Raw genomic sequence first — 25,076 nt, forward strand, 5'->3', positions numbered from 1 at the left:
TTTGGACACAATAGTTAAATTAGAATTCTTTTATGGGTAAATATCGAGAGTGGTTGCAACCTTTTGTAAATATGGCACTCATGTCTTCAACTTGCTATTTACTACAATCATGTCCTTAACCTTTAATTTAAAACTATAGGAACTAATCCCCAACTAATGAAAAACGTTTATTTGAACATATGGACAAGTAACATTCATTTTTATGTTTTCTACAATTGAATTGTTGATTTTTTTATCACTTTCAAGCATGTAGATATAGTACTTGAAAGACTCGACGCTTTAATAGTTGCACTAAAAGAGTATCCAATCAAGAAGATAGTTTCACGTGTTCATTTACTATTAAAATAAATGTTTTAAGTGAAAACATGAGTATCATTGTTTTGAAAGATTAAAGACACGAGTACAACAAATAGTAGGTTGAAAACATTGGTGCATCACCTACAAACGATTGGGTTAACTCTTTTATTTATTTATTTTATTATTTTATTATTATTATTAATTTTTTTTAGTGGTTATGCACTCTCTTATTTCCCATAAAAGTGTTAAGAACATCGTATCATGCTAAAACGTTTTTAGCAAAGTATCATATTGCGTTACTCATTGCACTTACTTTTTTGTTCCGAAGTAAGCACCCAAATTTTTCTGTTTTATTTTCTCATTCAATTAAGATCAAATTGTTTCTAACGAAAAGTTCCATGTGGAGAACACTAATTTGACGTGGCATCAACATGGAGATCTTCCAAATCAAAACATTACATTAGAAAACTAAAGGGTTTTTCAACAGACCAAAGCCCCGTTTGATTCCTATTATTTTCTCATTAAAATGAAAAATATGACCGTTACCCATCATATCAAGCCACCAAATTTGAATTTCTCTCTTGCGTGGGCTTATAACTACTATATTTTTCATTCTCATTCTTCCAAAATTGATAAACAACGGGGGCTAAATTGAAACAAAAAGAAAATTCCATGGACCATTTTGAAACAAAATAAAATTCCAAGACTAACACAAAATTCACTATAGGTTGAGGGGCTAACTCTGTTTTTTTACCTCCCACTCGCACCCCTCAACCCAACCCAACCCAAACAAAACAAAGAGAAAAAAAAATGGAAAAGACACTTTACAACCAAATGCACCATGCCACCAATTGATACAAGTGACCAAAGAAAAAAAGAAGCTCCATTTACATAGCAGTGTAGATGGCAGTCTACTAAATGCAGTATATATCAAAATGACAGCAATTCGATTGAGCACTAAGCAACCATAGTCCATAAAGGAATCAAAAACAGTTTCAGAAAAAAGCATTGAGACGAAATAATTACTGTTTTAAGGCTAGATATCGAGTTTCTGCATGCCGACTCCCCTCTTTAAACTATATAATTCGTTCACTATGAAAAACCAACAAAAAAAATAACAATTTAAAAAAAAATAAAATAAAAATTGATATGCTATGCCACCTCCTCGACCACAATATCTTCAGCTATGGACGATCCTCGATGCAACAGTCGAGGAGAAAATATCGCTATGAGCAATGGATGTTTTTGCAAACAGGTGAGAAAATCATCCTTGCTGATCCTTCCATCTTCATCCATATCAAATAAACTAAAGAGCCTCTGAATCTGCAAATATCAAATGTAACAATCTTCTATAAATGGTGGGAGAAAATTGAAAATGGAAAACGAAAAACGAAAAAGAAAGAACTACCAATCATCAGGAATGCCACTTCACCTTAAACAAAAATGTTGGCAACTTAGAATCTTTAAATTGACCTTTCACGCATTTTAATTTGTGTCCAACATTTGTCGACTTTAATTATAGGCCTCAATTTTTTAACGGACGTCCGACTTAGTTTCAACTCAAAAAAAATCGGGAAAGGAGATAATGAATCTATGTTAAAGAATTGGAAAGAGAAGCGTGCATTTGCAATTAGACAATACGCACAAGTAATCATCATTAAAAGGCATCATCAGAATATAATATCCTTTTGTCATCAGATAGTATTTCTCAAGTATGTACCTCTTCGTCGTTCAAGTATGGAATTGCCAATGTAATTGAATCTTGTAACTGTTACAAAAGCAAGAGAGGTCATGAGAAGGCTAACTGGCTACCAGGGGCATAGGTAGAGGAGTCAATAAAGTCTGGCTGCCCAGACGGGAAAAAGCCTGGACCTCTCCCTGCTCAGTTGACACCTCTAGACATATAGAGGGAAAAATGAAGAAATACCTCTTGCTTCAAAATGTAATTCTTCTCATCACTGTCACATATACTAAATGCTAGTTCACACGCATGCTGAAATAATGGCTGCTTCAAGATATGGGCCGATCCAAGCAGGAACTGACATGCAGACATTTTTATTCATAAGAAAGGTTTACACCACCATTTAGTTAAATTTATGAACGCAAACAGAACCCTCCAAGAACTGAGTTTGATCTGACCAGGGAGCCCAAGGGACACATCCACTATATTAACACAAAAATATACGCTTCTGTTGGATAAAAAGAAGAGCAAGTAAGCTGAATTTTAAGTCAAAGATATTTGTTAAGTAAATTGCTGTTCCCAAAGATAAAGTTTGGATAGGTTGCTATTTCCTTGTGACCCGTAAGTAAAAAAACAGTAACTTATTTTCACTATGAGGTAGGATTACTGGCAGAATATGTAACTTATTAGGAATATCATAACATAAACTTCAACTGGTTACTATTAAAAGATAATATCCAAAAAGACTACCTACAGAGCTTGGTGAAAATTCTATATTAAAAAGAAAATGCAGTGCAAGCAAGAGAGTAAGCATTCAGCAATTCAAATATGAATGAAAAGCAGAATGCAAAACCACAATTCACTTGTTCAAACAGATGTTGTTCAAAAAATTAATTTGATTTTTGACAATTGATCAACTTGAACTTAATTTCATCATGCAAGAAATTAGGCCACAATAGCGCACATTTTTTCATTTTCCATTTTTATTACTCCACTTCTTTCAGGGTATTTTGACATCTCTAGAAGATTTCAAACTCAAGAACTTGGTTGTCTAAAATAATACAACAATGACACACATATACATGCTTATCCATCCTTTCACAGAATATGAACATGTAAAATAAATTAATTTCCATTTTTGTTTCAATTAGAACTTAGGGCAATTGCAACAAGAGCTTCTGGAGAGTTCCTTTCTTGTCTCAGTAGCTTTAATTGACAGGAAACAGTAACTTGCATAGTTATCAAAATCACATTCACAAAATTTAAATTTGAATAGCATGGCAGAATGCTAACAGCTTCAACCTAATTCTAGTGTCTACAAAATACAACAGCAAACATCATAAAGCATTTTTAACTCACCGATTCCACCCAGGCCATTTCAACCATATATTGTGAGGGTTTCTCCTGACAAAACATAGTTTTAATATTGCATCAGAACGATATACTAAAATAACTTAGGGTCTATTGGGCAGAGCTTCCACTTCTTGTAGAATAGCTTTTCAAGGAAGCTACCTTAATTAGTATTTGAAAACTAATTTCTAAATGAGGTTTATCTTTGGAAAAGCTTTTAGAGAAAGCCACATTGAAGGCTCGTTTGTCATGGCTTTTACTTTTACTTTTGCTTCCTATAGAAAAACTTTTGGAGGAAGCTACTTTGATTTTTATTTGGAAACTAATTTTTAAAAGCACTTCCTATTTTGAAAGTGCTTTTAGCCCCCCGTTTGAGCTCCATTATTTGTAAATTATAATGAGATGAATAGTGTTTTTTTGAAAAATGAGTGGTTGAAAAGTTTTTGATTTACGTGTAATATTATTTTATTGAAAATTGTGTGATTAAAAGTAGGAGAGAGAAAATTTTAATTTAATGTAATGAGAAATAATGGGACTCAAACGGGGGCTTAGAGAAAGTTACATTGAATTAGCTTCCTCTAAAAACTATAGAAAGCACTTTTATAAAATTAGCCAAAAGGGGGGCCAAAAGCGGCTTTTGGATTTGAGAAGTTCTTTTTGACTTTTTAAAAGTCATGCCAAACGAGTCCTAAGCAAGCTTCCTCTAAAAGTTCTTCTAACTAGAAGATACACTTTTATTAAATTAACCAAATGAGTCCACAAGCAGCTTTTCGTTCTTAAAAGCTCATTTTGACTTCTCGAAAGCCATACCAAATGGACCCTTAGGATCCTAGAAGGAAGAACTTCAAATTCCAGACACAAGGCAAGAGCTCCAGATTCAAATTTCATTGCAAAATAAATCGAGCAGCTCTTTAGAATAAGGATAGAATACATAGAATAGTTAATCATCCGGGATAAGAATACAAACATAACATAAATCTATGAGTAAAGCTGTTCATTTAGTAATAATTTCCACTTGTTTACAATGTTCTTATGCAGTTTCATTAGTGTGCAATTATAACTTCAAGAAACACGGAATGCAAAGAGTAATTACACCATATACACATGGCATTTTTATAAACTTTCGCTATTACATATTCTAAGTCCCAGTGAGGTTTAGCTAAAATAGTTGATAAAATTTAAGTCAAATCAACAATTATTTTTAATGGAACAGTAACAAGTAGTTTTCAAAGGGAAGGCTGTGAAGATGTTTAATCAGTTTTTGGCCCAAAACTTGCCCCGTGACAAAAAGATTTAAATAGAAAATTCTTATGATTCAAAAATAAAAATCAAGTTTGAGCAATATGCAATAATTTACACAGCAAAGTTTAAAACATTTAACAAATAAGACAATATAAAAGGTTTGTTTTACACGTAAAATCCAGCTCAAAAATCTTTATAAAATTTTTCTTTTCATGTGAAATATTGTTAATTAATTTCCATTTTTGTTTCAATTAGAACTTAGGGCAATTGCAACAAGAGCTTCTGGAGAGTTCCTTTCTTGTCTCAGTAGCTTTAATTGACAGGAAACAGTAACTTGCATAGTTATCAAAATCACATTCACAAAATTTAAATTTGAATAGCATGGCAGAATGCTAACAGCTTCAACCTAATTCTAGTGTCTACAAAATACAACAGCAAACATCATAAAGCATTTTTAACTCACCGATTCCACCCAGGCCATTTCAACCATATATTGTGAGGGTTTCTCCTGACAAAACATAGTTTTAATATTGCATCAAAACGATATACTAAAATAACTTAGGGTCTATTGGGCAGAGCTTCCACTTCTTGTAGAATAGCTTTTCAAGGAAGCTACCTTAATTAGTATTTGAAAACTAATTTCTAAATGAGGTTTATCTTTGGAAAAGCTTTTAGAGGAAGCCACATTGAAGGCTCGTTTGTCATGGCTTTTACTTTCACTTTTGCTTCCTATAGAAAAACTTTCGGAGGAAGCTACTTTGATTTTTATTTGGAAACTAATTTTTAAAAGCACTTCCTATTTTGAAAGTGCTTTTAGCCCCCGTTTGAGCTCCATTATTTGTAAATTATAATGAGATGAATAGTATTTTTTTGAAAAATGAGTGGTTGAAAAGTTTTTGATTTACGTGTAATATTATTTTATTGAAAATTGTGTGATTAAAAGTAGGAGAAAGAAAATTTTAATTTAATGTAATGAGAAATAAATGGGCTCAAACGGGGGCTTACAGAAAGTTACATTGAATTAGCTTCCTCTAAAAACTATAGAAAGCACTTCTATAAAATTAGCCAAAAGGGGGGCCAAAAGCGGCTTTTGGATCTGAGAAGTTCTTTTTGACTTTTTAAAAGCCATGCCAAACAAGTCCTAAACAAACTTCCTCTAAAAGTTCTTCTAACTAGAAGATACACTTTTATTAAATTAACCAAATGAGTCCACAAGCAGCTTTTCGTTCTTAAAAGCTCATTTTGACTTCTCGAAAGCCATACCAAATGGACCCTTAGGATCCTAGAAGGAAGAACTTCAAATTCCAGACACAAGGCAAGAGCTCCAGATTCGAATTTCATTGCAAAATAAATCGAGCAGCTCTTTAGAATAAGGATAGAATACATAGAATAGTTAATCATCCGGGATAAGAATACAAACATAACATAAATCTATGAGTAAAGCTGTTCATTTAGTAATAATTTCCACTTGTTTACAATGTTCTTATGCAGTTTCATTAGTGTGCAATTATAACTTCAAGAAACACGGAATGCAAAGAGTAATTACACCATATACACATGGCATTTTTATAAACTTTCGCTATTACATATTCTAAGTCCCAGTGAGGTTTAGCTAAAATAGTTGATAAAATTTAAGTCAAATCAACAATTATTTTTAACCACGGTTTCATGGGACCTATAACTTTTATCAACTTTTCAACTACACATTTTATCAATTTTTTTCAAAATTCACTAAAAAATCTGATTTTTAACAAAACCAAACAGGGATTAAGTGTCTTAAAATTTGAATGTGTATACAGCAACCAGCAAAGGAAGAAAAATGTCGAGATGTCTACATTCCACAAGGGTGAGAAGCAGACCAGTGTCATATATGATTAAAATACAAATTTCAAGAACAGAAATAGGGAAAATATACATAATGATGCTATTTTATCCTAAAATATTATTCTACTCGTGCTATAATAGACAAAGAAATAAAGCATGATGTAAAAGTCATTATTGTAATATGATACTTCCTCAACGCTATTTCCATTTAAGAACTTCAACAGAAGAACATGTTATTGTTTAAAACTGATTAATTCATTACATTTGCTGGTAACAAGAGAAACAAATAAAAACCTGCTTGAACTCTAATGCTTTTGTAAGAAGCATCAAATCTCCATACGAATGTGATGTTTGTACAACATTGAGACTGCTTGCTATAACACGACTAGTCTGCATTAAATCATATGCATGGTATGAGAGATGATGAATAAATAGATTTAGGTGGCATTCGAGAGTAGTTACAAAATGTGTACCCATATGCCAAAATTTATACATATCCACAATCATGCGTAGAGAGCATATATAAAGGATAATCAAGTCCATAGGAAAACATTTATTTCTAAAGGGCAATAATAGTAAAATTTAGCAGAGTCCTACATATAGAGAAGGGCATCTGGATGGAAAGTTAAACGTATATCCACCTCAGTATTGCGTAAGAATATGAATGAGCAAATAGAATAGGAAGAGTTCCACTAGAGCCAGTTATAACTAACCTAATGAAATGCCAACACATACAAGTGGAGAAGCCAAGCTATTCATTATAGGCAGATGGATCTACAAATTGTCAGTCCAGTAAACCTTAGAAGGCATGCATATAGGGTGAATTTAGTGGCGTGGAATTTATAAAACACGGCATCAAAAGTTTAAGAAAACAATTATTATTGAAGACCATGAGCATGAACAGCAGATAGTGAAAGAATATCTTTGCATGCAAGTTTAAGAAACAAAGATTTGTTTCAGTTGTCATTCTGGTTCTGGAAAAGTTCACTATATCTCACTGAACAAGTAACAAAGCGAGTCCGTAACATTTATGATCTAAAGATACTAAGATATACAAGGTCACGCTTGACTCACCCTCTGAGCAAAATGGACAGCATTTTCCTTTCGATTTTCATGTGGTAGCACAAGAGGGAGATATTCAACCTGTGTAGTTTCAGAAAAGATTAATGCAATTTCTTCAGATCAATGTAAAGATATAAGTACTAAATTATCAGGATGCCTTCGAAATGCATTAGCAAACGAGTGCCCCAAGAATTGCAAGGAATTAAGCTTGCTATCATCAATCAAGAAAACTGGAATCGATTATGCTTGGGTGCAGCATGTTAAGGACGGTCTTATCATACTATTATATCCTCAAATAAATAACACAAATTAAATATCAAATTCATTTTTCCGTTTTGATATTGGGTCACTCTTTCAGTGTAATCTTGTTTGAAAAGATTACCAAAATATACAAACACGTTTCAAACTCACACACTTATCTAGAGACTCTGTATGAAGGGGTGAACTAAATCAGTAGATGAAAATTAGAATTTTGATGAAAAGGGAGAGAATCCAACTACACTGAAAGTGTGATATATACACGATCTATAGTTTATCTTTTACATAAGAAACCCATCCATGAGATTTGTAGAATTATACAACTTAAGAGGGAAGTAATCATGGGTTTTTGGACTATTATTGGGCCCATGAAAGACTGGGGGCATGTTAAAACTTCCGTATCTTGAGAATTATGATTAAATGAAACAAATTCAATTGTTGATCAGGGGGCGCATACAAGCATAAAAACACCCACCCAGAGAGAGATGTAACATACCTCCATGAAATTGTGGAATTGAGTGAACATTCTGAACATCAACTTCGCCAGAGAAATATTACCCCTAAGCAAATGCAGCAATGTATGAAGTAAAGCTTCTTGGTAACTAGTAAGGCCCATTCAAAAAGAATAGCAAAAGCAGGAGGAGAGACATACCAGGATTGGTCAAAGTGTACATGAGGATAACGGACAATGACTGGCTGGATAGGATAACCAGGAATGAATGCACCAAGTTGGAAGGAAATAAGAACTCTTCCATTGGTAGTCGTTCCCTCAGGAAATAAAAGCACTCGAGGAAACTGATCGGAAGAAGCTTTTCTCTGTATTTATGTCCTTGAAAGCATATTTCTGTATCAATTAGCTAATAAATTGATAAACATTTTAAAGCTTTAAATTTATTCCGACCTGGAAGCATTACAAATTTCGCAAAACAAGACAAGACAGCATTCCGTACGATTTCAGTTCTAAAAAACAATACAATGATCAAGCGTTGTCCCACACACATTGCAGAAACGTGTCTCACAAGCACGTGGAGAGATATAAGCTAAGTATCAATTGCAGTTACATTCTCACTTTCATGAACAAGTGGCGTTTTGTAATGACTAATTACTGAGTTGACAGCAACTTAGATGAGTAGAGAGCATCGAGAAGCAAATAAAAGTTAACATGTGCATCATAGATTAAGTTCTCATCTAGAGAATCATTATCATTTATGTTGTACAACAGGAAAGCAGAAGGTAGATACACAGACAGATTATTGATACCTTTATTTCATTAACAGCATGCTTCCTGGATGATTGTGAGAATCTATCAACATATATCACCTACAAAGCAAATAAGAGACATGATTGGACATGTTTATTTCAAGAATGCATTAGAAGTTGGGACTGGACATAGGTAATTTAGTTTAAAAAAAGGAGAATCAAATCGAAAAGTTGGGATTGGAAATAGGTAATTTGGTAAAAAAAGGAGATTATTTCCCAATCCCCGGAAAAAAGGAGTAAAGAATAAACAAGTAAAGAGATCGTAAACTTGAGTTTTACCTGCATTGCTCTGATGATGGTACCAACAAAAGGCATAGAATCATGTGCCTCAGAGGCAACAATGGTTGGAAACAATTCATAGAAAAAGAAAATAGGTTCAACATATGATACATGATTAGATACAACTATAGGAGCGATTTCCCTTGGAGCAGGTTTTCCTTTTTGTTTTATCCAATGGTAGCTGCAGCATCAAAATGCAAAAGGTAAACAGGAATAAGATTTTTACTCAAATCAGACTCATTTGCAGGAAAAGAAAAAGAAACATCAACCAAAGAAACTTTTTAAACTTTCATACCCTCTTTATCGCACACGAATGCTTTCATATCCTTTCCTGGACATCCCAATCGAATGTCCATTTTCGTGGGAAAGTGATACTTCCTTTCATTACAGTTAACCAAATCACTAATATTCTCACACTTCCCAAATTAAAAACTTAGAACTAGTATATAATTCGGGCCCCGTTTGATTCCCATTTCTCTCATTAAAATTAAAAATAATATTACACATGTAATCTATCAACCACATACTCTTCATTAAAATAATATTACACGTAAATTAAAAACTTTTCATCCACACATTCTCCATCAATCTACTATTCTAAAATTCATTTTTCCTTCAAAATGGGTGTCAAACACCCTCTCGACGTTGGAAATGGATTATAAAATTCAGGAACTACAAAAAATACTTCTTTTCATCTTTTGCCTACATAATCACACCAGTTAAACCAAGTGTAGCATATTCCATTCATTCCAAGCAATCCATTGCAGCTTAAACAAATCTGTATAATTCGGTCCTCCTGCCTACTTACACCAGCTCGCTAAAGTGCAGAGTCCCGCTCACAAGCTCATTTTGCATTTCAGAGAATCAGAAGCTAGAGACTGTAAAGATTTTAGGCCAAATAGTCCAACATGCTTATCTGACAAGTGCCATGTTGAAGTGGAGAACCCAGAAATATGAATTCATTAATTAATCTTTATATCTGTTCAAGTAGAATACAAATGTGAAAGTGGGATCGAAGAGGGGGTCCGTTATAGATCATTCGACCATCTAATAATCGTAGAGTTCACAGGATGAAAATATCCGTCCACAGATCCCTATTGTTGGTCGAATAAATATTGGGCAGAATTAGAATTGTTAGAACACTATTTTGTTCCTTCCTGGATAAATTCCTCATTTTATGTCCAAATTAAACTGAAATATCACGCACTGCTCTTTTAGTCAAATAGAATTTCGAATTCCAAAAGAACTAAACCTAACTTTTACATGGAGAACATATATTCATACTAAAACTCCGTTTACCTTACCGCAGAATAGTCTTATTTATTTCCAACATTCACCCATAAAAGAATTGATTTTTTATTTATTTTATTTTTTATTTTTTTGCCAAGCATGTGCAAGCTTCGACAAATCACTCGTTCTACTGTTAAATTGGTAAGTTAAACCAAAATATCACTCACAGCTCTTTTCACTCAAACAGAAGTCAGACCATCCAATTTCGAATTCAAAAAAATAAGCACTACAAATAGATTTTCAATGTGTAACATACTATTATACTACTTCCAAAACTCGAGTTACCCGAACGAGAAGAGTATGAAACGGGAGCAATAACGGGTGACCCACAGTACCCGGCAGCGCCATTTTGGCATGGGATTCTGCTTGTCCGTCCATCCATGGAGCGCAAAAACCGTGGCCACGTATCCCACCACTAAGCACAGCCCAAATAGTAGTAGCCGGGCCAAAGCAATAGGCAGACAAACGACAATCTTTAGCCACTCGTACAGACCTTCTACCCTAGGTGTGTGGTTCCTAAACGGGTCGATGGTGCTAGATTCGGGCACCTCGAACTCGTGATCCGCCCCGAGAAAAGCGAACGGGTTAAGCTGATGTTTAGATTGCTCGTCGTGGGAGTAGGAAACGTCGAGACTTACGTGGGAAGGAGTGGGAGTGGATAAGAGAGGAGTTGTAAGAGACTGGTCCGACGCCATTGTGTGCAGTGTTTGTGAGAGAGAGAGAGAGAGAGAGACAGAGACAGAGAGAGTCACATATATAAATATCAGAGGACAGGTGTCATTCCACGTGTGGTTTCTCCAAGTTTCTTTATTTATTATGTGGGTCCCTGGTTAGGTAGTTGAAATGTGAAATTGGGGCCCACTTTTTAATATCATGGCCACATGGTAATATGAGATGATATTATGAAGAGAAATTTTGCAGCTGCGGTCCCCAGACATTAAGGCTCGTGGCTTTTGGTTCCCCATTGAGTTTTTCTTGCCATTCTGCTTCTCAAGCTGTCAATTTTGGTGCTAGGCGATCCAATTGGTCGAAAACCATTCAAGTCTTCAAGATTTCTCGTAAAGTGTCACATGCCGTGCACATGACTACTTCAATTGTTTGTACAGCCAAATGTGAGGGGGTGTACACCATAATGGCATAATCATTTAAGTTTTTATTTTGATTAGGAGCCTGTTTGGGAGTGATTTTGAGAATTGATTTTTTGATCGTTAGGAAAAAATTATGGTCCGTCTGTAAGAGAAGAAGTCAAACATGACGGTTGAAATAGTGAAAATAACAGTCAAAAAATCAATTTTTTGGATGAAAAATCGCTCCCAAACAAACTCTAGGACTATAATTGTAAAATTAGAGCATGTTTGGTTCGGGTTAAAATTTGATTTTAATCTAAATTAAAATCAAACAATTAATATTAACTAAATTTTTATTGGATTAGATTTTTTAGTAGATTGTGATAGAAGTTTTTGAAATATTTGGTTGAAAAGTTATAAAATCCATGAAATAAGTTATTAATATTGATTGTTTAATTTTGACTTAGATTAAAATCAGATTTTAATCCGAACAAAAAAAGTTCCTAATTTTAATCCCCACCAAGTCCCCTCTTAAATTGGTGCATTCATAAAAAATATGATTTATCTAAGATTTTGAGTTGTAATTATAATGTGGTGCAATAAATAACATCTTGGTGAAAGTATAACCATCCAGGAAAAATTGAATGGGATCCTAGTGTTACAAGCTGAATGTTTGGAGACCATAACTACAAATTTCCCTATTATGAAATACGTGCTATTTGTTTAGTCCCCATTCAATTTAGCTAAAAATCATATTTTATTAAATTTTAATAAAAGCTAATGGTTAAAAGTTGTGGATTTCACTAATATATGATTAAAATTAATTCTCAACACTGGTTTATATTTTTAGCAAAGTATTTAAGATGAACCAAATATTGGCATAAATTATTTCTAAAATGCATTTCTTTTCTCAAACATTTTTAACAAATATTTCATGGTATTCATAATTTTTATCAACTTTACAATCACATACTTATTATCTTTTATCAAAATTTATTAGAAATCTGATTTATAACTAAATCAACATTGGTTCCTATGTTTAGTGCTAAAAGTGTCAAGTGGAAATTAAAGCCACGGATTTTTTTTAACTTCTCAATTCAAATATCAGTTTTGAAAATTTTTTATTCAAAATTCAAGTAATAATTCAATCTTTAAATAATTTAATAATATTATTATAAAATTTAATTAATCTACATTTCCACCCCCATTCACCCCACCCAATTTAACTCGAGCTCTAAATCATTTCCAAACTCTCTCTCTCTCTCTACCCCCCCTCTCTCACATTCATTCTCTACTCACCCCATCCTCTCTATTCCAGCAATCGACGTCGAGTGTAGAAGATCCTCTGTTGGAGCCACGCTCGCCGATCTACTGTCTTTTGTGGAGTATTGATACTTAGAAGGGATGTCGCCAACTAGCAACGCTACAGATCTGTGAATGTCAGTGGAGGTGTCGCCGACCAGCAATGCTGCCTCGCTACCTACGATGCTGCACGAGGCTTCATGCTATGCTCTGCGACCCAGTATGGCAGTGTTCGTGTGATTTTGTCATGGATTTGGAGATGAACGTCGATATGCTGTTTTTTGGTGGTTTTGTTATTTTCGTCCTTCTTGGATCTGATTGGGATAGTTTTGTTGGTGATTGTTTGTGATTTCCAAATTGTGGTGGTCTTTTGTAGTTGCAAATGGTGGAGATGTGGCATGGTGTTCGATTGGTGGTGGTGAACAGTAGTGTGGGTGGTGGGGAGAAGGATGGAGATGGTGGTTGTGGTTGTGATTGTGATTGTGATTATTGATACAAACTGTGGTGATACTGGTGCTTGAAGTGATGATGATGGTTAGATGGTGTTGACGAGGGTGATGGCACTAACGGTGACTATGGTGGTTCGGTAGTGGTGGGGTTCGGGTTATATACAGTGGGATTTGTAACCAATTATAAAAATATTTGTGACCAATGAATTTTCTAATTTGTGATTTTAGACAAGTTATTGCCTATAAAATTTGTGATTTATGATGTAGAACCCCCAATAATTTTAAACACTTTAGTGGTATTAAGACATGAATATTGGATGGCTAAAGTATATTTCAGATTTTTAGTCTCATTTGAGACTCATTTACGACATAGAAAACATTCGATTTGGAAAATGATATCTCAAGAAAAGTTGTAGCTCTTTCAGTTAGCTTTCCAACTCACTTTGAATTACCTCAATCGGATATCGGGAGAAGAAGTTATGATAGAAATACTAATGGCTGTACGGTATCAACCGAAGTACGCGAAATATGAAAAGTCAAATTCCTACACGACTTTTTAGTACCTTCTTAAACCTATAACTCCCACATAAATGGCACCCGTATTAATGAGTATTAGGCCCTTCACTTGCCCTTAAGTTGTGAGATTTTCACCTATAAATAGGCCTCAATGCATACACATTTTTCACACCAAGACAAAAGCTTCTAAGTATAAAAGAGAGAGTTTTCAAGTCTAGAAAAAAGAGAAAGGAGAGGGAGGAAAATTAATTTTTCCTAGAAGTTTTGGGGCTATCAAGAAGTGTTCTCAACGGAGTTTTTTTTTTTAAACATCAAAGGAGTGCATTTTTCAAAAAAGTTCAAAGCATCAAACAATGTAGGTAGAGGTGCAAAGTGTTAATTCGTGTTAAGTTATAAGTTTCTAGCAAATGAAAATTTATGTTAATATTTGTATGTCTAATGGTACCTTTGGTACGGCATACACCTCCTATCTAATGGTACCTCCGGGTACGACATGTATTTCCGGTCGAGGCGTCGTGTTAAGTCATGACTCTACGTGTTTGGGATTCTACCGAAAATCCTACTATGAAAACGTTTCTATTGAATTTTTTAACTCACGGGTTTAACCTCTTCTCTACAGATTGATATGATTCTACTTTGGCCCTGGATGATGGAAAAGATGGAGAGTGGTGCAACAAGCCCATGGAAAAACCCGGTGAACCAGTTATTTATATTTATTTTTGTGAACATTTTCAATGTTATTTCTTCAAAGTATTTGAATAACGCTGAACGCGATAACAAGTTGTATTTTCTTTAAATAAATTACGTTCCGTTATTTTTTTATCCAGTATTTTATTTAAAATATTCGAAAGGTTGTTATTAAAATTATCATTATAAAAATTAAGCTTCTGTTAAAATATATTCTCCTATGACTAAATCACTGGTTAGTTAAGTAAAGTAAGTAGCGTTCCGGTCCACAAGGAGTCAGGGCGTTACAGCGTGGTATCAGAGTATGATTTAGCCAGTTCTGTAGATCAAGTATGTTAAAAAAAACGGTTTAGCCGGTTCTGTAGACCAAGTATGTTTTTTTTTTTAAATGAAAAAGTCTAAAATGCTTCATGGCATCTTGCATCCATCCATCAATCTCATCCTACGGCTCAGGTATGTTCAAAGTTAATGTTTTCATAAAAAAGACTATGTTATGATGCTTTGCGATGCTATGGTACAACTTATGCTTATTTTCAAATATATACTATGCCTGTTAGAAATGATTTGAAAGATGTGTTTTTTTTTCAAAAGATATGCATTGAGTTAGAATTTATAGGTAGAATGTTATGCAACAGTAGCCATTTTTCCAAGAGTAAAAAAAAAAGTGTATGATATGTGAAAATACAACAAATATGGCTCGTAGAACGGCTAGGGCACATAGAGAAACATTGAACCGTAGAATCGACATTCAGTCCTATGAGAATTACGTGACTGATCTGCTCCGTTCACTTGACAAACATATACATGATGTCTATGAGAGATGCATGACAGCGGTGAACGCTGGAATGGAGATAACGCATATTGAGGCTATAAATAACCTCATACACTCCCTTCCACCTCAATGGGGAGATATGGGAGTCACAGTTGAGGATGTAATGCTAGAGGAGCACCCAAATATATTTGAATTTAAAGTGTATTGCCAATCACTCCTAGACCTATGGAGGGAAAACTTAGAACCTCAACCGGAGATAGTAATTGAACTTGACGAAGAAGAAGAACCTGTAGAAGGGAATGATCCTGAACTCGAGCCACAGGTTGAGATGTACATAGAATTCGGACCTGAGGCGGAAGACTCCTCTGGAGATGAGGCTCCACCAAAGAAGATCCGTAGAACTTATAGGGATTAGATTTAAATCCTTGTAACAACTTTCTTTATATCAAGAAATAAAATTTTATTTTCTTTGTTAGAATTCGAAGTATGAAACTAATAAAAACCATACGTTTTGTCTAAAGGAAAATGGCCCGCGCAAACCAAACCAATTTGATAAGAGATCTCCTCCAAGCAGTCCAAGACCTTGGTAGGCAAAACCTGAACCAGGCGCAACCCCTACCACTAGCTCCTAATGCTCCTCCAACCCATGCTTCAGTGGTCGAGCAATTTAGAAGACACAAGCCCCCTACCTTCAATGGAGCAGCTGATCCACTTGCAGCCCAGGAGTGGCTTCGCAAGTTGGAGAGAATATTCCGATTAATAGGGTGCACGGACGCCTAGAAGGTCCAGTGTACTGAGTTTATGTTCTCCGGTGATGCAAGCCACTGGTGGGACTCGATGTCAAGGACGAGGACCCCAGAGCAACAATCGGAATTGATTTGGGAGCGATTTAAAGAGGAAGTAATGAACAAGTACTTCCCACAGTGTTTGAGGGATCACAAAAAAAGTGAATTTCTCCAATTCAAGCAAATGATTATGTCCCTGATTGAGTATGAAAGGAAGTTTGACCAACTTTCAAGATATGCTCCACATCTGGTGGATACGGAGGACAAGAAAGTTAGGAGGTTTGAACAAGGGTTGAATCCAGATATAAGCATGATACTTATGTCCCATCGTTTTACCTCATACCGTGAAATGCTGGAAAGAGCTCATACTATCTAGTACCAGAAGACTAGCGCCGAGCAACATAGTCAACTGTTTAATCAACCTCGATATAAACTATGACTTAAATTTTTTTTTGAGTTGTGACCTCGAAACAATCTGTGACTAATTTATTTATAGTATGTTATCAATAAATAAATTGTGACATATAAATATGAATTTGTGACCATTAATTGTATAATTGTGATTTTATTATATTTATTTAATAATATTTTTAATTAATTATATATATACTTGAATTTTGAATTGTCAAACTACACACCTGACTTTTGAATTGGTGCAAATTATGCCCTTGTTTGAGCCTCATTTCGAAGGAAAAAATGAATTTTTGAATAATGTATTGATTGAAAATATGTGATTAGAAAAAAAGAAAAAATTCTGAATTTGCGTGAAATATTATTTTATTGAAAAATGCATGATTAAAATGATATTAAAATATTGTTGAAAAATATATTTTTCCTAGAGAATGTGGCTCAAACAAGGGCAATATACCTTAGTTTTGATTTTTCCCAAGTGTCAAATTTGTCAAGCCCAGTTCGTGAGTGGCATTGGACACTTAAAAGAGGCCCATCTATAGTAAAATGGCTAATGATGAACCCACTGTATACGGGCTTAGCGGATTAGTCATGAAGGCCCCAATAAGAAAGCCTGCACACGACAGCGTATTTTGAATCTCTGTATACTGGGTGAGGGGTAGTGGGAGCTCCACATCACTTCATCAATGGCGGCCTTAGAAGAAGCCAAGCTTGAAAATTTTCTGCAGTGGCTACAGGTAATTCAACAACAATTCAGGAAGTCAATATTCATTTTAATAATTTACTCTTTTTTATTAACAATTTTTTTTTTTATTGTGGAAAAATTGACAAAGGCATTTGAATTCAGGTGAATGAAGTGGAGCTAAGAGGTTGCAAGATCAAATACTGCGATTCCAGTAAAGGATTTGGAATTTTCGCGTCTAATGACGTCCCTAATGGTAAACAATTGTGTTTTTATTCTTTAAAATTGTTACTGACTTTTGTGAGTGTTTATATGCTCTGTTTGATTGAGAAGAACTTTCTGAAGGAACAGGAATTAAATGACTGAATTCCATTACAATGATTACATTAAAGTACTTTATAATTTACAATTCCAATCTTTTTGTGGTTTTTACAATTTTGTTTTCTATTTTAATTTGAACGAAGGAGCAATCCATCAGCAATATATCAATCCCTACGATTAAAAGGAAGGAAGAACTACTCAGCTTAAGTTTTCATTACATAACAAGTTGGAAAAGCCAATGAACACGTGAAAGTAATTTTTTAAGCAGGCTTTCCTGGGATTAGGAACTGCTTGCCAGTTTTGTCAAAACTTATACCAATTGAAATCACAGTATGCAATTTGAGATATAATAGTATCACTCCCTTGATATACTTCGGTGATAAAGATCAGTTTGCTTTGCGCCATCATTTTGTATGGAATATTACATATCCTGATAACCATTATTTAAACTTCTTTTATTTTGTCTGGTTAGCAAAATTGGTCTAATGTTTTCTTTTGTGGGTTATCAAAAACGATTACGGAGTTCTATTATTTGTGGGTTGCAAATAAATCCAGGGATTCTACTGGTGGTCCCACTTCATTTGGCTATAACTCCTACAAGGGTACTACAAGATCCTTTATTTGGACCTGAATGTAAGGCAATGCTTGAGGAAGGGGAAGTAGATGACAGATTCTTGATAATGTTATTTCTAACTGTGGAACGTCTGCGGAAGAACTCTTCTTGGAATCCGTATGTAAAACATAGATTTAATACCTTGTTTGGAAGAAATTTTTTGGATAAATTGTTAACCGTTATGACTATATTTCCAGTTATCTTGATTTGCTTCCAACTACGTTTGGGAATCCACTTTGGTTCTCTGATGATGAGCTTTTAGAACTGAAGGGAACGACACTGTATAGGGCAACCGAACTACAGGTACAGTATTTGATATGGATGACATATATTTATTGGATTGCTTTGAATTTTGAATTTCTATTTGCATATTGGTTTCTGCAATGATCTAGTTTTGGATTCAATTAGCTGTCAAGATCACATTTTTTAGTATATTGAGCAGTCTTTAGTAGTATTGCATTGTACTTGCATAGATTTTTATTCGTTATTTCCCCAAAAAGAACGAAAAAATAAAAAAATAAAAAACTTGAATCTTGCACACTTGCCATCTCATATTCATCATTGAGCATATGCGACTGAAGACAGCTTTATGTTACAGAAGAAAAGCTTGCAGTCTCTATTCGATGACAAAGTGAAGAAATTAGCAAACAAGCTTTTGGCTCTTGATGGAAATCCAGAAAGGTGTGTTATAACTATAAAATAAATTCCTGAAAGGCATTGCACACACAATTTCCCTCCATTTCTGCATAATAGATGAAGGGCTTGTTTGAGCCACATTATTTTCAAAAAAATACATTACATCATTTCAATCACACTTTTTCAATAAAATAATATTACACGCAAATCTAAAACTTTCATTATTTTTTAACCACACATTTTCCATTGATTTGACATGAATAATTCATTTTTTTCCCTAGAATGTGGCTCAAACGTGGGCTAACACTGTATAAGATTCTGTTAGGAGATTACATACTTTATCCAAATCTTTAACCAATGAACCAAACATAGCACGAGGTGGATATTTGTATGCAGTCCTCCATGTATGGTTCATGTGCGTATAACTCGTGTATTACTCCTCTGGGCTAAGACTAATTTTTGACTTTGTATAAAATTCCGATATCTGATAACTAATTCGTTGTTGAATTGTTCAGTAACATGCTTTTCATATTTATGTGTACTGGAACTAATTAGATTTCTGATTTCGTTACTGAATATTTTATTTCTACTGTTTTGGTTTCTGCAGAGAAGTTACATTTGAAGACTTCCTATGGTATGCATCTTTCTCAGTTTCTCAGATTAGTTGCTTGTTAGTGTCGTTAATGTGCATAAATTTCCAAAGACTATTGGGAAAATTGCAAAGCTGAGATAGGTTGCTGATTTTGTGGATATAGGGCAAATTCCATTTTCTGGACTCGGGCACTGAATATTCCTTTTCCTCGTGCGTGTCTGTTCCCAAATATTCCAGAAGAGCATGACAACATAAACAGCAGAGGTCCTGATGCATCCACCAATGACATTTCCAGTGAGAAAGTTTACAAAGAAAGTGGAAAAGGTGAGTGATTTCAGTTCTCACCCAATAGATCTTCCGTTTACTTTCTTCTCAATCTCTCTGGTGCAAATTGCCGAGAGTTCATAGTTTACCTTTTTTTACTGGTTAACCTTGCTGCTCTAATTTTGCTGGAATCAGCTGTACAGATAAATGAGCCTGAAAGCCAAGTTTCTGGAGTTGTATCCACTTCACCACCAGGAGAGACGATATGGGTTGAGGGTCTAGTGCCGGGCATAGACTTTTGCAACCATGGTAATCTCATTCCATTTGGCTTACTGAAATTTAGCTACTTCTTTTGGGTATATTTGATGCACTGGATTAGAATGCATAAGGATTATGTTAATCTTATCTGGTGTATTTGGTGGAAATAATACCAAGACTAAATTAATTCATGTAGCTTATACTTTCATATTACACAAAATAGACCATTTCTGAAGATGTGAGTTTCGGGCAGATCAAGTTTAATAAACATGGAATCATGCTGAAATCCTTCTATCTCGCTTCTCATTTCCTCATAAGTGCTCTTTCCTTCAATTGATCAGCACAAATGTCCTCAACCTTCCCTCCAAATATATAAAAAGAAAATTTAATTCTTATGCTTGCTCACATTTCTTTTAATGAAAATTCATGTTTTACTGTACAAAGTAGTGAACGACAATACATTATTCTGGCACGGTATTGCACCACACATAGTAAAATGATTTTTAATTAGTTTGATATTTACTTTACATACATTAGACGAAATTAGATTATTCATGTTCTTATAAATTTTTGTTTTCCCATATACATAACATTTTGTAATACGTTATAGAACCAAATGCCATATTATGGCAAAGCACTCTAATCTACCCCAATCCAGTCCCCCTCCTTTCCAATCCTACACTCCCTAATCCTATCCCATGACTCAATATGGTGTGCCAAACACACCTTTGACTTCTTCCTATGGAATGTTATTCATAGACACATTAAGGAACTAGTTTTCTGATTTACTACAACTTCCGTACACTTGAGCTATCAGTTGAATTGATTTTTATGGAATGCATTATATTACTGTTGCTTTCGGGACTTTTTCAAGCCTTTAAGTCCTTTGCTTATGCTGGTTCTGGAAATCATTAGAAAAAATATAACACATTCCTTTCTCTTTTCCTGAAATTTGTGAACTCTTACTTTGACTGTCCAGTAGTTTCTTGGTATATTTTTTATCCTTCACCATCAACAGTTACAGAAATTTGTGATTGCTGGAAAACTGTAGACCATCTTCAGTTAACAAATAACACCTATACTTGATACTGTCCCTTTTGTTTTAGCTTTTGAAGTTTCTCATGTTGAGAAATTGAAGCTCTTGGAAATAATCTTGAAGGTTTTAATGTTTCAAAATTTGTCAAGATATTTATTCCCTTTTAATATGGGATACCTTTAAATCATGGTTTCATCCATGTGATCCAAATTGAACTTTAGTAATTCAAATTTTACTATTCTTCTTCTGCAATTTCGTTGTTCAGATACAAAGCCTGCAGCAACGTGGGAAATTGATGGTACAGGATCAATAACTGGAATTCCTTTCTCAATGTACCTTCTTTCAGGTAGGATTCTTTCCTTCTGTCATTTACAGTTCTCTGTTACTCAGAGGTTAAGGTGATTTTCAGTTACGTGATAAGCAATACTGTTTTTTTGAACTTCTTTACTTGGTTTAATAAAAAAATGATTAAATTGTCACCAGGAAACTGATTGTGCTTTAAGTTGTGACCGATTAAAATACTTTTAAAATGGTAATTTTTTCCGTCTGTTTGGATAATTTATTCAAGTAATCATAAAATCATGAAAAATGGGCCTTAAATATAATTGTTTTATAGTATATTTGGTTTCTCTGATCCATGATATTTTTCTTCTTTAGCTGGGCAAAATCTTTTCCAAAGGGAGCAAGAGATATCAATCAGTTATGGTGACAAGGGGAATGAGGTATTTTCATTTTTTATTTGGTATACTTAAGATCGCATAATTGTGGCAAATTATCACCTGTATTATATATTGTCCAATAAAACCAACGTGTGTTGGCTTGCTTCGGCTTTGTGTCGGTGTCTGTACTTTCCGGAAATCGTGTGTCGGCTTGTTGTCTCTTACGCGTGTCCTCATCAATGCATCATAGATGATATCTTGTTTGCCGATCTCAGTCAGGTCATTCGATTGGTTAGTAATTCAACAAACCAAAGTGTCCTTATCCGCTTTCTTGACATTTAACAATCATTTGAATTTTGTGCAGGAACTGCTATACCTTTATGGATTTGTCCTAAATGATAACCCAGATGACTTTCTCATGGTAATTTTGCCGAGGATTGAACTTTTCCTGATAATGATACCTTTGAAAGCTTCTCAGAGACCCTTTTCCTATCGTTTGATTCTGTCCACAAGGCAATATCTTTTGTTTGAATGTCAAATTATAAAAGTAAACTTACATGTTGTACATAAATGGCATTACAGGTGCATTATCCAGTAGATGCTATTCAAGAAGTTCCTTTTTCAGAGACCAAACTGCAGCTTCTTGACGCACAGGTCATCAACTACTATGCCACATCGTACAATTCATACGGCAAGTTCTTCAGTGCTCGTATGTAGTACGTGTGTGTGCTTTTTGTTTGATCAATATGAGCTCCTTTGCATTTTAATCATCGGTGAGTAACGGTTTTGGTCTTTGCAGAAAGCCAAATTGAGGTGTCTCCTACCAAGAAGTTTGCTAAAACACGGTTTTTTCTCTCAAAGTACTGCACCAGGAGAAGCTATTAAGGAGGCCACAAAGGATAGGGTTTCCAGTTACAGCTGGAGTGGTTTACGCAAGATGCCCTCCTACGTTAGTAAACTTGTTTTTCCTGATGATTTTTTAACTGCCTTGAGAACAATAGCTATGAAGGAAAGCGAGATTTATAAGGTTTCATCGTTACTTGAGGAGGTGAGCTTTCTCACCAGCAGAATATAACCATATCTTCAGCTGATATTTCTTTTATTTTGATGATTTTGCTAATTAATTACCTGATCTTGTATTGGGTTGTGCTTTTACTTGAGAAGGAGAATAGGATTGTGTTTTTAACTTACTTTTTGTCTTAGTTTTTTAAGTAGGTGAATGTGGATCAAATATACACATGCATGTTTGCAAAGAAAGTTTGAATCAATATATAGCTTTTACCCTATGGAATGAAAAAAATTAAGTTCAGATACTCGTTTTTTGGTTATTCCTTTTTAAATGATATTAGAAACTTAGAATTCCATTATATTGGTTGCTTGGTGGTCGAGAAATTCTCATGTTTTCCAAATCATATGCGATGATACTCATCGTTGATTATTTCAAGCAGATAAAGTTACTCCTGATATTCTTTCTTTCTTGAAGCTTGTTGGATCTGGAGGAGAGAGGCAACCATCTGAGACTGAAGTTCGATCCGCTATATGGGAGGCTTGTGGGGACTCCGGCGCTTTGCAGCTTCTTTTTGATCTTATTAATATGAAGTAATCTTCAAACAACTTGGTGAACGTCATCACATCAACACTAATACAGTTTGATAATGTAAAATGATGCTAAAAGGATTAGAATACACCCTATGCCACCGTTTTGATAATTTTCATAACATCCTTAGTCTTCTTTATACATGACATAAATCATCAAGGCATGTTTGTTGTGAAGAGGACCGGATGGCAATTCACAATATTAAGGAAAAAGAGTACTTAAAATCTTATCATATCTTGTCTGTTATAACGTACCAAACATGGAGTCAATGTTTATGAGAAATATTGATGCATACCAATGTAACCCAGTAATTTTGAGTTTTCTTTAAATCATATGGTGAACAAAACAATTCTTGATTTTGCGTAATCTAATTCTTGTCGTCTTTTGCTATTTTATGCATGCAAAAGGATGATGGAACTTGAAGAGGGTTCAGGGACAAAGGAGAGTGATGCTGATCTACTTGAGAAGGCCCGATGCATTGAAAACCTTGAAGATTGCAAAAGGTACCATAAATACTGATGCATGTTTTCAAGATATTACGTATTACTTCCAGGCTTCATGAAGGCCTTGTACCTCACTATTTTATCATTCCTCTTATATCTCTGTCTGCTAACCTAGGCAATTGAGCAAACCCAGTAACAAAAGTAGTCAGTTGTCTTGGTTGATTGTATATGGGCCACGATAGTTTTGGAATAGAATGCTTATATTAGCAAACTAGTGGGTAAAAAAAACTGGTGTTCAATGAACTCTTAGCGAAGTTTCGTATTTGATTGTTACTCACGTTATTTTGTTCTTTGGTCATTGAAAAATTTGGTCACCGATTTAAACATTTGTTAATCATCAGTTAGTTTGACTGACAGACCAAATCGTAATAAAGCAAGTTCAGCGACCAAATTGAAACATAATGAAGTTTAAGCAAGCAACATGAAATTTCACTAAAAATTTAACTCTAAAACCAATTCTGCTGGAAGCTGTAGTTTCCTTGAGTCACTTTTGTCATAGTTGGTCTAAACTTCCTTTGTCTCAACGGCAAAAATCGGCAAAAATCTGCAAAAATGCAAACTTTATGTATACGGGAATTTCAGAATTTTTTTTCTCATTTGTTCTGGTAAATGATGAAGCAGTGCACATTTTGTCAGAGAAAGATAATATATCTAATCTTCTGTGTGAACAATGTTACCATATCTTCTTCTACTGCTTCTTGTCAACTTTAAATATGAAAATTGTCTTGTGGAATTACCCGTATCATTTTAATTGACGCAGATATGGCACCAACGGCTCTCTTCAGCATCATTTGATGAGTCGGAACAGGTGGTCGAGCATAGTATATCGACGAGGGCAGAAGCAATTAACTCGTATGTTCCTGAAAGAAGCAGAACACGCCTTGCAATTAGCACTGAGCGAGGGGAACTAGATTATTCACAGCCAAAAAAACCGGCTCATTCATCTTGTGTTTGGCCTTATTCGATTATGTTCTTTCACATTACTCCCCAGAAAAAGAAAATTTGAAATGTGGAAGATCGCATAGAAGTCAAGGAACCTGGCAAACGTATCCTTCCGGTTATGACGAAATTGAGGATAATGAGTTTAACTTGGCATTGAGTTCATATTTTGAAGAGTTTTGAGAAACTGTTACTTTTCATGATCTTTATGAGAAATGATTCAGTTTTTTATGTTTTGATTATGGGAAATGAAGATATGAATTTTCATTTGGTTTTTATCTCCATTTTAAATTGGATTCGAGTTAGAGGTTCTTGTATTTACTATGTTGGATTGGGGGGGGTGGTTATCAGCTAGGATGCTCTTCAGGAATCAAAACCAAACCTCGGTCTTTGGAGTCAACAGCCTCCGCACACCCGCTTTTGCAAGGCTACCCCGGCGCGGGG

The 25,076-nt window shown here is 34.7% G+C and overlaps 2 protein-coding genes across 4 annotated transcripts; one reads left to right on the top strand and one right to left on the bottom strand.

The window, feature by feature from the left end:
- Positions 1-1,225: 1,225 nt before the first annotated feature.
- LOC111391388 (lysophospholipid acyltransferase LPEAT2-like) lies at positions 1,226-11,284 on the bottom strand. Its single transcript, XM_023016606.1, has 13 exons — positions 10,829-11,284; positions 9,254-9,434; positions 8,975-9,034; positions 8,367-8,530; positions 8,211-8,274; positions 7,469-7,537; positions 6,689-6,784; positions 5,028-5,078; positions 4,139-4,237; positions 3,338-3,382; positions 2,225-2,356; positions 2,018-2,065; positions 1,226-1,620 (listed from the first exon to the last, which is right to left on the bottom strand). Exons 1-13 carry the CDS (start codon positions 11,236-11,238, stop codon positions 1,450-1,452), a joined length of 1,590 nt encoding a protein of 529 aa, XP_022872374.1. The 5' UTR covers positions 11,239-11,284; the 3' UTR covers positions 1,226-1,449.
- A 5,837-nt stretch (positions 11,285-17,121) lies between these two features.
- LOC111391370 (ribosomal lysine N-methyltransferase set10) lies at positions 17,122-24,910 on the top strand. 3 transcript variants are annotated; one of them, XM_023016576.1, is made up of 16 exons: positions 17,122-17,269; positions 17,380-17,470; positions 18,091-18,265; positions 18,346-18,451; positions 18,747-18,829; positions 19,392-19,418; positions 19,540-19,700; positions 19,836-19,949; positions 21,200-21,280; positions 21,592-21,656; positions 21,958-22,014; positions 22,176-22,247; positions 22,393-22,641; positions 23,077-23,192; positions 23,598-23,693; positions 24,454-24,910. In XM_023016576.1, exons 1-16 carry the CDS (start codon positions 17,219-17,221, stop codon positions 24,602-24,604), a joined length of 1,695 nt encoding a protein of 564 aa, XP_022872344.1. In that variant the 5' UTR covers positions 17,122-17,218; the 3' UTR covers positions 24,605-24,910. The 3 variants fall into 3 exon arrangements, with proteins under 3 accessions (XP_022872344.1, XP_022872346.1, XP_022872345.1); XM_023016577.1 differs by having other exon boundaries at positions 17,179-17,269; positions 17,366-17,470; positions 24,454-24,734; XM_023016578.1 differs by lacking the exon at positions 24,454-24,910 and having other exon boundaries at positions 23,077-23,211.
- The last annotated feature ends 166 nt before the right edge of the window (positions 24,911-25,076 follow it).

The sequence above is a fragment of the Olea europaea genome, unplaced genomic scaffold, assembly GCF_002742605.1.
Source record: "Olea europaea var. sylvestris unplaced genomic scaffold, O_europaea_v1 scaffold786, whole genome shotgun sequence".
NCBI lineage: Eukaryota > Viridiplantae > Streptophyta > Magnoliopsida > Lamiales > Oleaceae > Olea > Olea europaea.